This window comes from Epinephelus lanceolatus, chromosome 6 (genome assembly GCF_041903045.1).
Source record: "Epinephelus lanceolatus isolate andai-2023 chromosome 6, ASM4190304v1, whole genome shotgun sequence".
Lineage (NCBI taxonomy): Eukaryota > Metazoa > Chordata > Actinopteri > Perciformes > Serranidae > Epinephelus > Epinephelus lanceolatus.
In genome coordinates, this window is record NC_135739.1 from 7,115,996 (window position 1) to 7,127,913 (window position 11,918).

Here is an 11,918-nt window from a genome sequence, read left to right on the forward strand (position 1 = left end):
TTTCAATCAACAAGTTCATTGTAGATATCTACAATTGTTCCTATATTACTGATCAAACGGTACACTAGATATCTAAAATTAGGTACTGACAAGTAGCAATTCTGATTAAAGATGTCTACAATTCAGTTCTCACTAGTCAGAATGTTATTTCTTGATTTCAACAATTATTTTTTTGCTAGTGGTAATGTTAATTGTAGATATCTGTAATGTAATTACAACAAATTTTTTCCATTTTTACCATTGATTTCTATTCAAACTTAAGTACAGGTATCCATAATTTAATTCTGACTAACTCCAAGCTAACATATCTATATGTAATTTGGACCAGCAGCAATTTTAGCAAAAGATGTCTACAATTAATTTCTCACTAGTCAAAATGTTAATTATTGATACCAACGATTAACGTCTTAATAGTGGAAATGTTAACTGTAGATATCTGCAACTTGATTACAACTAGTCAACTTTCACTCTTGACTTCTATACAAACTTAATTACAGCTATTTGTAATTCAGTTTTAACGTGTTATAATCCCAAGCTAACATAACTAATAATTGTTGATGTCAATTCTTGATATCGACAATTAATTTCTTACTGGGGCAACCTCTGGTTCACCTGGTAGAGTGTGCGGGTTTGATTCCAGCCTGCCGCCCTTTGCTGCGTGTCATCCCCCCTCTCTCTCCTGGCTTTTCTGTCCATCTCCAGATGTAATAACAATTCAAGGCAAACTGCCTAAAATAATCATCTTAAAAAAACAAACAAAATGAATTTCGTACTAGAGAAAATGTTCACTTTAAGTTATCTGTAATTTAATTACAACTAGTCAACTTGTACCATTGACTTCTATTCAAAATCAATTACAGATGTCAAAACTTTCAGTTTTGACGTGTTATAAACCCAAGTCGACATATCCATAATTTAATTTTGACTAGTTGCAATTCTAATGAATGAGATCTACGACTTTAATAATGAGACGCTTGTTGATAATGTGGAACATATTGGAGATGCAACTGTTAATATCTATAATAGTGATATTTTCACATGTATAAATCACATTTTGACAAGTCAAAACTGATTTAATTTAATTATAGATATCAGTTAATTTCTTTTCCACCTGTAAGAATATTTGTAACGCGTCAAAACTGTTTCACAGATATCTTAAATTGAACTTTTAACTAGTTAAAAAAAGTAAAAGTACAACTACAATACCATGAAAATACTCCACTACAAGTAAACTTGACAGGAAGGAGATGAAAAACTGTGATCTGAAAAGTAACTAAAACTGTACTGCAGTAAAAAGTACAGAATTTTGCTCTTAGATGTAGTGGAGTAGAAATATAAAGTTGCATAACATGGAAATACTCAAGTAATGTACAAGTACCTCGAATTTGTCCTTAAGTACAGTATTTGAGTACAAGTACTTAGTTTACATTCCATCACTGCTCCTGAGTGCAGCAAGACAAGTGGCACAAACCGTCAACACAACGAGCGTGTTGGCAGATCTGTTGTTCACATCAATGCATACCTAAACCTCCACGTTCTCCTGTGTCATTCTCAAACAGAAAAATGCAGCTCGCCATTTCAGAAAAATACCCACAAAGCCCTGCAGGCAAAACCAGTCCCAGGCCTCTGCTTGTCTGTGGTTAACTGTCATATTTGCTTCACAAACACTGATTTATGTGCGTTGCAGAGGAGACCGTCAGCATGGGGACAAGTTTGTTTTTTCTACACACTATCACCTGTAAACACCTGTAAATGCACTCTACAGCCCTACGGTCTTATTATTACAAATTACTTTTGACGTTTGTTTTACAGCTAATCCACCAAGAATGGTTCCAGTGCAACCATGTTGTTATTTCTTTTTACAAATAATGTATGATTCATGTAATTTCCTGCCGCTCTATGTTGGTTTCAGAGATTAAATTAGTTTCAGCACACTGTAAAAATCAACTTGAAAAAAAACTGACATCAGGTAATCTGCCAGTGACATCGCAGCTGCTCTTGTGGTTAACCAGAACGATGTGGCCTTCTAAGCAATCAGGAAGTCAGCACCCTGTTTACCAGTGAAGACGACTTCTTATCAGTACATTAAAAAAAAAAAACCCAACATACTTTAATTATTTTGTCCATAATTTAATATATAAATGTATAATTCTGATGAATGAAAAGGAAAGTTTTGATACAACTTCAAAGTGTCATAAAAAACAAAAGTTTTTTATAAAGCATCATCTGTTTTTCTACACTTCAAAATAAAACAGCAAGTCCATGCAGCTGGGCCGCTGTTTGCATTAAATGGTCCCGGAAATAAGAAAGATAACACGGCTGAGGCAGCGTGAACCGCTGTCGGTGTTTACTTCTCATAAATGACAGCTCCACAAACAGTCATTACACCATTCATCATATGTCATCTGTTTAATTACAGTCCACGTGCACACGTGAGTCCCAATTAAATATGAAAAACATCTCACTTACATTCATACGTGTCCACATTTTATGAACCCTGGCTTTTAAATTATGTTTTCAAAGAATAAACATTGTACTCGTCAGGCTGTAAAAGTAATTAACTTGGAGTAGCACCAGTAAACATCGAAGGTTGAAACATGCAGCACAGTGCACACTGACCTGATGCAGAGAGCAAAACGTGTCTCATCTCACATCCAAACTGGCACTTTTATGTGAGTCGTGGAATTTAAAGGCACTTATTACACTTACGCAACACATCCTAGGACAGAAGTTCACGCAGCACCCTTAAAGGAACACATCACGCCCTGTATGATCATTTATATATCAGTTATTTGCCCTCTGTTGCACTGAGCTCATGAAGAAACCTTTGGTTTTCTCGCAGGCCTGTGTGGTAAATTCATAAACAGACAAACGGTGAGAGTCATGGGGCCGAATTTTAGCAAAAGCAAAACTACATCGAAACATTCATTTACAAACTTAATCCTCATCTGAGTCAGCGGTACTATTCTTGTCTTACAGAGTACAGATAGTGAAAGTTAATCAGACATATTTATCTAATTTTCCATCTTTGCTGAGCAACAGTTTGGTGTAAAAGGCTTTAAAGGCCTGTCCCAAACATAAGCCTGTTGAGTTCAGTGATTTAAGAACTAAGTGAAGTTTTACAGTAGATCACATTTGTAGATCTACTTTTTGAAGACAAATTTAAAAAAGAAAATTTGACAACAAAGTGAAATCAGTCAATCAATCTCACACAGCTCGTGCAGCTCGTAATCTGAGTCACATTTATCCAGTCGTATGCTCAGGACTTTCCAAACAGTCAGGCCTTTGCGACGTGGAACTTAACTAAAAGTGAAACTTATCTATGCTCTCGTCAAAGCCAGACTCCATTGACAAAAATGGTAATTTCACCTCACTGAACACAGGAGCTGCTGGTCTACCACTGCTTTAATGGTGCGGCCAGCAGTGTGTGAATGGGGGACTGTGACTCGAAGTGTAAAAAGCGTTCAGTGACGCTATACAAGTGCAGGTCCATTTGAATGGTACAAGAAAGCACAAATGACACTTTTAGTTTAATTCCCTGTTGGAAAGGACTCTCTGTTTGGGAAGTACTGAGCACACGACTGGATAAATGAGACCGTTTTGGTGTTGTTTAACCCAGTCTCCTATTACTTCACCGAACGTGGCCAAGACCAAGGAGACTGTGGTGGACTTTAGGAAGAAAAAGAGCCCACCTGCGCCAGTCTGCATCAGTGGCAGCGATATGGAATCTGTCAACACCTACAGGTACCTCCTAGTTCATCTGAATGACCAGCAGGACTGATCCACCAACACAGAGGCCATCTACAAGAAGGGCATGAGCTCTATTTTCTGAGAAGGCTCAAGTCTTTAAATGTCTGTAATAAGATGCTACAAATGTTTAGTCTGTTCTTGCACGTGTCATCTTCCATGCTGGGAATATCATTGGCTCAAAGCTGGACACATTAGAGGAGCTGGTGGTGGAGAGACAGCGGTCAAAACTGCACTTCCTCCATGACAAGCCGACCAGGCTCAGGAGCTCCCTGAGTCAGAGCTACAGACCGATCCAACCTCGCTGTCTGAGGGAGCGGCACAGGTGATCATTCCTGCCAAGTGCAATAAATTCTAAAATTAATTTGCCTTTGCTAGAACTGGTTCATTTAACTGACTTGACACGCACATATATTTATTCGTCTATTTAATTACCTCCTTTTAGTCACCAAAGCCTCCTGTGTCTGCAGCTGTTGTGTTTTTACTGTGTTTTAATGTATTTGTGTCGTGTCGCTGTGATGACTATGAAATTTCTCTTCGGGGATGAATAAAGTTTTTTCCATCTATCTTTCTATCAAAATTTTTCACCGTTTTTGGATTTTTCGTTCACTGTGGAGTAGGGCTGCCCCCTAATAGTCGACCAAACGTTGGTCGACCAGAAAGGTCATTAGTCGGCAAGATTTCATTGGTCACTTATTCGCAGTAAAAAAATAAAAATTAAAAAAAAAAAGCAAACGTGAAACTATCAGGAGCTGCACCTTGTCAAAATAAATCCAAACCTATATGGCTGGACTATGTGGGAATTTAATTTGAAAGGACAGACACAGGAAGTGTCCACGCTCAGCAGTCAGACAGGAGTCAGGTTAATTTCCAGGGCTGGTACCTGCGGTTATTCCACAGGCTAGTTAATAACATGTCGGGCAGGAAATCCAAAGTGTGGGATCATTTTGAGAAGGTGAAGGACGAACCCAAGGTGATATGTAAACTCATCTTCACTGGTCGACTACAAACATGACGTATCATCTGAAACATGGAAGTAGCTACATGCCCATTAGCCCACAGCGTCATTAACAGGCGGCTCGCTCAGTGTGTGACGTGCACTTGTAGATAAAATATAGGCCTATATTAATGAAGGTTCATTAGTACGGTTTTGTATTTCTCTGTAATGTAGCACAGTGTTAACAATGTTACTGATACTATTCTTTCTCACACCTTCAACTCAAACCACCAAAATATATCATTTAATAATTACATTATTATCGTAAACATGCAGGCGACTAGTCGACTAATGGACCTAAATGACGACTGCTGGTTGACTAAGAAAATTCTTAGTCTGGGGGTGCAGACCTACTGTGGAGGTATGCAAGCAAAACAAAGTTTTCTTCACGCATTCAACACAACACAGGGTGACTAACTGATATACAAATGAGGGGTGAAGTATTCCTTTAACATCACACATACAATTAAGTAAAATAAAAATATCCTGCTCGTGTTTCCCCGTTCACCTCAAGAATGACCAGCAGTTCTCCAAAAAGCAAGTTTCTTTCAAAGATTTCAGTCCAGTCTGAGTCTTCAGGTCGACGGTCTCTATATGGGGATGGAAACGATGGTCGGTAGTTCCCCAATAGGAGGTGGATTGTACTTCTCCACCCTCATCAGCCGCCGCAGGATGTCATCCCGATGGAGCGGCCATTCATAAACGTGCGTGTTTTGGAGCCAGTTCGGGACGTGACACTGTCATCGTAAAAACACACAGAGCGAAGAAAGTCCAGTCAGACGGTGAAGGTTTTGGGGTTCAATTCAAACACAGATAAAAATGCAAAGTGTTTAGTTGCTCTGTGTATACCTAACAGATGTAATGTGACATTGTACATATGTACTGTACAAGCCCAGAGAATCACATGATTCGCAGAGGCATTTGAGTTTACGCTCTGTTTCCTGTTATGGAAATTAAAACTCACCTTTTTAGCCCCGGGGAACACAATGGGAATAAACCTGAAATTCTTGCTTCCATTCTGGATGAACTCATTCTGGAGCTAAATGGGACACAGAAATTAAGATAACGTTATAAACAAAAGAAGATTATAAAGTGAATACTTCTTCGTTGGGACTGAGGAGTAGCTGTGAACCTGTTTGTGTATGTAAACAGTGTTGAAGGTCCTCTCGTCGTTCTCCAGGCCGACAGGAGAGGCCGTCACTGTCTCGTAGTACTTGGGACTGATGATGATGATGATCAGGTACTCTTTCTGAGGGGACAACAGAACTGTCACTGCTTGTTTAACGCTCAACTTGTCTGTGAGATGCTGTCATAGTTGTGCTATTAAACTGCTTGATAAAACATGTTCACTCCTGCAGGAAGAAAAAGAGCTCAAGATGATGCAACAACTTCCCCAGTCGGCCAGATTATCATATAAAAAGGGCTTCTTTTTTTTACCTCACTGAGGTACCGCTCCATGAAGTCTATCTTGCTTATGCTCCTGAACTGCTGCTCAAAAATATCAATCTGAAACACATAAAGACATCAGTCAGAAGGTTTACTCTCTTACAAACACCTACTCAACAGCTCCTGTGAGAAAACATAAAAGGAAAACCTTCATACATACATGCGTGTCAAAGCCATTGTGTCGCAGCAGAGCAACAAAGTTGATGATCTCATTGACGTGCTTGTCGTTGTCCGCTTCATAAGTCACAAACACCTTCCCTGTATTCAAGAGCAATGATTAAATAATGAAAGGAGCAGCAGCTCGGTAAATAATCTGCTTATCTGTGGGCCGTCAGCTCGACACTTACTCTGCTCCAGAGAGAGCGAGGTGCTCTGAGGGGGCTGCTTCTCTTTAGCTGGCACGTTGCGGCTGCTGCATGGAGTTAAAAGATAAGTTAGAACATGCAATGTGAGTGGAGCTGCTTTAATATGTCTGCTGTGATGCAGGATCATAATAAAAACTCACATGTGTGTGTATCCAGCTCCAGGAAGTCTGCAGGCGCCTGGATCTAAAGAGTAAAGAAAAGAATCCCTTAAAGGCTTCCTGCTAATGATACTGCAGCAGGATGAACACAACAATGATTTACTGCTCGTGTCATTGTTTTCTCACTTCCATACAGCATGTGTGTGTGCATAGGTGTAGATTACAGATTACCTAGAACATGTGCATTTGTCTCCCCCAATAAGTCAAATAAAAAGAGTAGCTGACTTACAGTACGGGCCGTACGCTGGGTGGTACTGAGGCCAGGGAGGTTTGTTGGCCACAGGCCCCCTGTTGAAGGCATCCGCAGGGCACTGTGCGCAGCAGGCGGCTCCCTGGGGCGAACACGAGTACGGAGACAATGTATGGTGGCACAAGTTGCCTGAAGGCAGGTTGGAGCAGAGAGACAGCGGCTGCTCTAAGGTGCTCATACTGGTGCTGTGCTGGCCAGGGAGGGACAAGAACTTGTACCCTGAGAGGCAGCTATCGTCAGAACAGCTGGAGCAGTCCTTCTGGGTTAGAGAGGACGGCAGGCTGTTGGGATACCCCGTCCAGCTGCTGGCGAAGCTCGGGTGGAGCCATGTGCCATCGGCCTGGCTGGGGAACGGAGTGGGCTGGCTGTACCCGGCAGGTAAGCTGCGGGGAGGCTGGTAGAGTCCGTAGCTCAAGCCAGGGTGAGGGAGAGTGTGTTTGTGTTCCTGCTCTCTGCCCAGCCTCTGTGTGCTGAACAGGGAGTGGTCAGAGAAGACAGCGTGCTCTGGAGGGCGGTGGTGGCCATCAGGGTTAGGGGTGGAGTCTGGTTTGTGGAGTGTGCTGGCTTCTCGCTCCTCTGTGCTCATGGTCTCATCGTCCTCTTCAGGCGTGTTGTGGTGGCTGTTCAAGTATCTGCTCAACTGGCTGACGTGACTGTGAGCGAGAAACATTATTTATCTTTAGAGTGGAATTTTCATCCATGAGTCAGTACTTCAGTGTCTTTGTTTTAATGCTCGTTTTCGGACAAGTAAATATACATAGTTAAATAACTCTAAACATGAAGAGTATAGATCAATGGTTCCCAACTGGACCAGCCACAGATTTCTCCTTAGTCATTAGTCTAAGGTCCACACAGTTTAACACATTCAGCGTCATACTTGAGGTGGGCCATGTTGTCGAGTTATTTTGCTGCTCCTGTTAAGTAGCTACCCATTAGTGACTCACTCTACGGCAGGAAACAGCACTTCAAAATAAAAGCTCTGTGCCAGAAATTCACTGTACTTAAAAATGAAGTTTGTTTTTTTACAAACGTGACATGTTTGCAAGTCAGCTGCAGTACATTCAGAATTTGGACTGCGACTGTATAATAAAGATAGACGACATGACAGCTCCCCAAAAGTGAAGCCAAAACATCTCGATCGCCCCCTGGTGGCTGGCTGCAGTACAGATCATAGACCCCGCCCCCTTCATGTTATGACCCGTTCCATATAGATCTTACCGCTAGTAAGACGGTAGGAAAGACAGGAAGCTGCACAAAATTACACAGCGACACAACATGACACGCCTCTTTGAGGCGGTTCTACCAGTAGCGGTCTCGTACCAACTCAGCGGACAACGGAAAACTGACAAAAGCAAAGATGGCTGCGCCCTATATTTACCATAAGTGGCTCTGCTCTTTACTATTATTTTTACTGTTTAGCAAATTTGAGACTTCATTTAAATTACTCGTACACATTATAATGCCTTATGGGAATGCTTTACGATGTGTTGTTGTGCCTGGAATGTCGTGTATGTGTTGTTTATTCATTGGTGTTGGTGAAAGTAGCTAGCAGTGTTGCTAATAATAAAGGCTCCGCTACTGCAATAGCGACGACTGCTTTCTTGGAGGCATCCATCTTTGTTTACGTTTAGGTCGTAAATGGTACAAATGCAAACGAGGACACGTACCGCCAATTTAAACAGGAAGTTACGACATTTTACGACATCTTCTTGAGTCTCATCACTCGTAGCAACGTAAATGGATCACAGCATTAGCCCATGGGACATGGACCAAACTAAAGAGTGTCTAAAGGTGTTTCTTGTCATTTCAGGGAGTTTATAATCCCATGTTTATTTTTCTGATATTTTTGGTTTTAATTAGTTATTTGAAGCTATAAAAAGAGAGTTTGGGGCTCCTGGTGGCTTAGCGCGTAGAGCAGGTGTCACATATGCAAAGACAACGTCCTTCCAGCGGAGATTCGATTAAAGCCTGAGGCCCTTGGCTGCATGCCATCTCCCCTTTCACGCTTAGACTGTCAAAGCTAAAAATAACTAACTAAATAAATAAAATGAAGGGGGGGGGGGGGGTTGACATCATGATTGACATCTGTGTGAGCCAATCAGTGTGCCTGCGATTAACAGCTCTGCTTGCGATTGGTTTGATGGATGTATGGGCGGGAACTCGATACCACGGAGGTTACTACTGCACAGACTTTGGCTCCAAATGACGTCACCAGCGCAAGACTGCAGGAGCCATACTCGGGATATTTTGGCTTCATTTTTGTCCCCTGGGAGGACGTGGAGATGAGTCATACATCTTTATTATAAGGTCTATGATGGAGACAGTGAAATAAAATTATGTAAAATTAAGTTATTGAGTAAATTAAATTAAGAAAAATATGTAAAAAAGACTTGATCCAAAATAAATGAATAAATAATGGATCATATATTGTCGTCCATTGGAGGAAATGTTATAATGATAATAATAAAAATAAATAATAGATCAAATTAAATAACAGAGTGAGGGTAATAATGACACAATGTTCTTGGAACCGCTGTTTCACTCTTATTGCATTCTGTGGTGTGTAACAGTTACTGTCTTTTCATTATATCTTATCAAGGTGAGAGATCTACTGCGGCTGGTTGATGAAAACATTCGTATTAAAACATTTGCATATAAACAGAACAATTAAAACACTTGTGGGAGCATGCTGCTTTTCATGACAATGTTATCTCTTGTCACCTATTGGGTGCTGACGCCGCAAACACTGAAGTGGGGAGCATCATTGGGCCTCCTGCTGACATCCATGTGTGTCCAGTTTAAGATGCACCTGAAATTCTGTCGAACACATTTAAAACAATTAAAACTGGACAGGCGAAAAATGTCTTAAAGTACAACAGCTTCATTTTTGTATATCAACAAATAGAGTTAAGTGGAGCTCTAATAGCCCACGCTTCTGCTGCTGCTGCTTTGCATTCGCATGAGAGCAACATTTAAAGTGTCTCCCACACAGGGGACTTTTCTCTAAATGTTTGGTGGTTAAATACTCAGGAGACATATCAACATACACGTGGAAATTTAAAAAAAAAAAAAAAATGCTTCTCACAGACAGAAACAAGGCTCAGATGGAAAATCAAACCACAAAAATTCCAAAAGATAAACATTTGTGTCTGGATTTCTTAGTAATGATGAAAGATAAGTCACAGCCATACCCCCACTGGACTTTTCAAGGCATCACTTATAATAATATACACACACTTCCCACAAACAGTGTTTAAAACCATGTGACCTTGCTTTCCTGTAGTGATTACATCACTTCACACATGCCAGTTTTGACAGAAAGTTATTTTCAGAGCCACATATATTAATTTCCCTTCTTTAAATATAACTCAGTATAAAACAAAGCTACTTAACATGACTGTCGGGTAATAAAAACGCAGGTGTGTTCATCATACACCCCTGATAGTTCCTGTAACTGTAAATACACTCATTAAAAGCCTCTGTGGTCGCGTACACACAATGTTTGCACTTTCCACTGTGACTGACCCAGATATGTCTCCGTCTACCTTTTATTCCGTGCTGACTTCATGCAATTTAGCAGACAGGTGAAGACAATACACCCCCAGTCATACATTTTGAGGCCAACTTTACTGGTATCTATGTAAACTGGAGTATAAGCTATATTTCCATAACATAGACACTTTCACATCAGCTCACGTGTTCAGTTTAAGGCTCAAAACTTCTTAAAATTAAGTTCTTATGACCCAATGACAAACATGTGTGTCCTAATGTTTAGTTTAAGGCATTAGAAATACATATAAACCCTTAAATAAAGTGCTTGCTACATGTCGAAGTAAATAAACAGGTAACATGTTTTGTAAGTGAAGTGTAATTAGTTGACGTAACTTACCGTCACTGCTGCAAAGTCTCGAGCCTCCTTCAGGTGAGTCAGCCTCGACAAAAATGCCGACAAATATTTACCTTTAAAAAAAAAAGTAATTTTTAAAAAAGCAGTAATGATTTTTAGGTGAATATAAATGTATATTGGTCCTTGATGTCGTCTCCGCAAGACAGATGAGAAACTATTGGCGCACCAGAGCACTTTGTTCTTTAGTTTGCCGCTGAGCACCGCCCCAACGACTGACTCCACCTTTTACCCTGTAAAACACACACACACACACACACGGTTTTTATGGCTATGGTTGATTAGTTAACTGAGTCAACTGTAACCAGGCAGCACCAGTGTCAATAACCTCCCACACTGTGAAGTTCCTTTATTGACTCCTTGTGTCATTTATGAATATAAAAGCTCAACATTTATTTGTTCAGAGAATATGTGTTTACTCAAAGAGCTATGAGCTGTTGATATATGGATTAAACCCAAACTGCTTTCATTTATATAAGATGATGAAACATGAACTTGACACTAAGAATTATTTAATTTATATAGAAAGTAAAGTGTGCCCAGCTCAGATCTGGTGTTGTACCTGTAAGTGTTATAACTACAAGTGTTGCCAGTGTGGAAGAAAATCAGATTCGTACGATTAGTTTTGTTTGCCCTGTTTTATTGGGAACTGTGCAGGAGTTTGTTTTGAAAGATAAAAACATTTGTCGATTTTGATAATCCAGATGATGCACAAAGATCCTGTTCACATATGAAACATTTAGATGAGCAGGTTACTCAGAGAATACCTGTGAGATGACTGTATCAGGATAAACTATAGTTTTATAGCAGTTATTTAGAGTTAATTTCTGGGATGCAGGGTAGACAGATCACCAGACTATCACAGGGCTGACACACAGAGACAGACAACCATTCACTCTCACATTCACACCTAAGGACAATTTAGAGTCACCAATTAACCTGCATGTCTTTGGACTGTGGGAGGAAGCTGAAGCACCTGGAGAAAACCTGTGTTGACTCAGGAAGAACATACAAACTCCGCACAGAAGGGCTCCCCCACCCTGGGTTTAAA

At 40.5% G+C, this 11,918-nt stretch overlaps 1 protein-coding gene across 1 annotated transcript; it reads right to left on the bottom strand.

The window, feature by feature from the left end:
• Positions 1-2,320: 2,320 nt before the first annotated feature.
• Positions 2,321-11,072, bottom strand: traf3ip2l (TRAF3 interacting protein 2-like). Its single transcript, XM_033622491.2, has 10 exons — positions 10,853-11,072; positions 9,685-9,780; positions 6,943-7,616; positions 6,696-6,738; positions 6,538-6,602; positions 6,351-6,448; positions 6,182-6,250; positions 5,877-5,993; positions 5,709-5,783; positions 2,321-5,481 (listed from the first exon to the last, which is right to left on the bottom strand). Exons 2-10 carry the CDS (start codon positions 9,744-9,746, stop codon positions 5,335-5,337), a joined length of 1,350 nt encoding a protein of 449 aa, XP_033478382.1. The 5' UTR covers positions 9,747-9,780; positions 10,853-11,072; the 3' UTR covers positions 2,321-5,334.
• Between the last annotated feature and the right edge of the window lie 846 nt (positions 11,073-11,918).

Excerpts from the sequence above, each read along its gene's own strand:
- traf3ip2l (XM_033622491.2), bottom strand. The coding sequence starts at position 9,746 with ATGTCAGCAGGAGGCCCAATGATGCTCCCCACTTCAGTGTTTGCGGCG. Across the intron at positions 6,449-6,537 it reads CTCGCTCTCTCTGGAGCAGA|GGAAGGTGTTTGTGACTTAT; the intron begins GTAAGTGTCGAG and ends TCTTGAATACAG. Across the intron at positions 5,784-5,876 it reads CTGTTTACATACACAAACAG|CTCCAGAATGAGTTCATCCA; the intron begins GTTCACAGCTAC and ends TGTCCCATTTAG.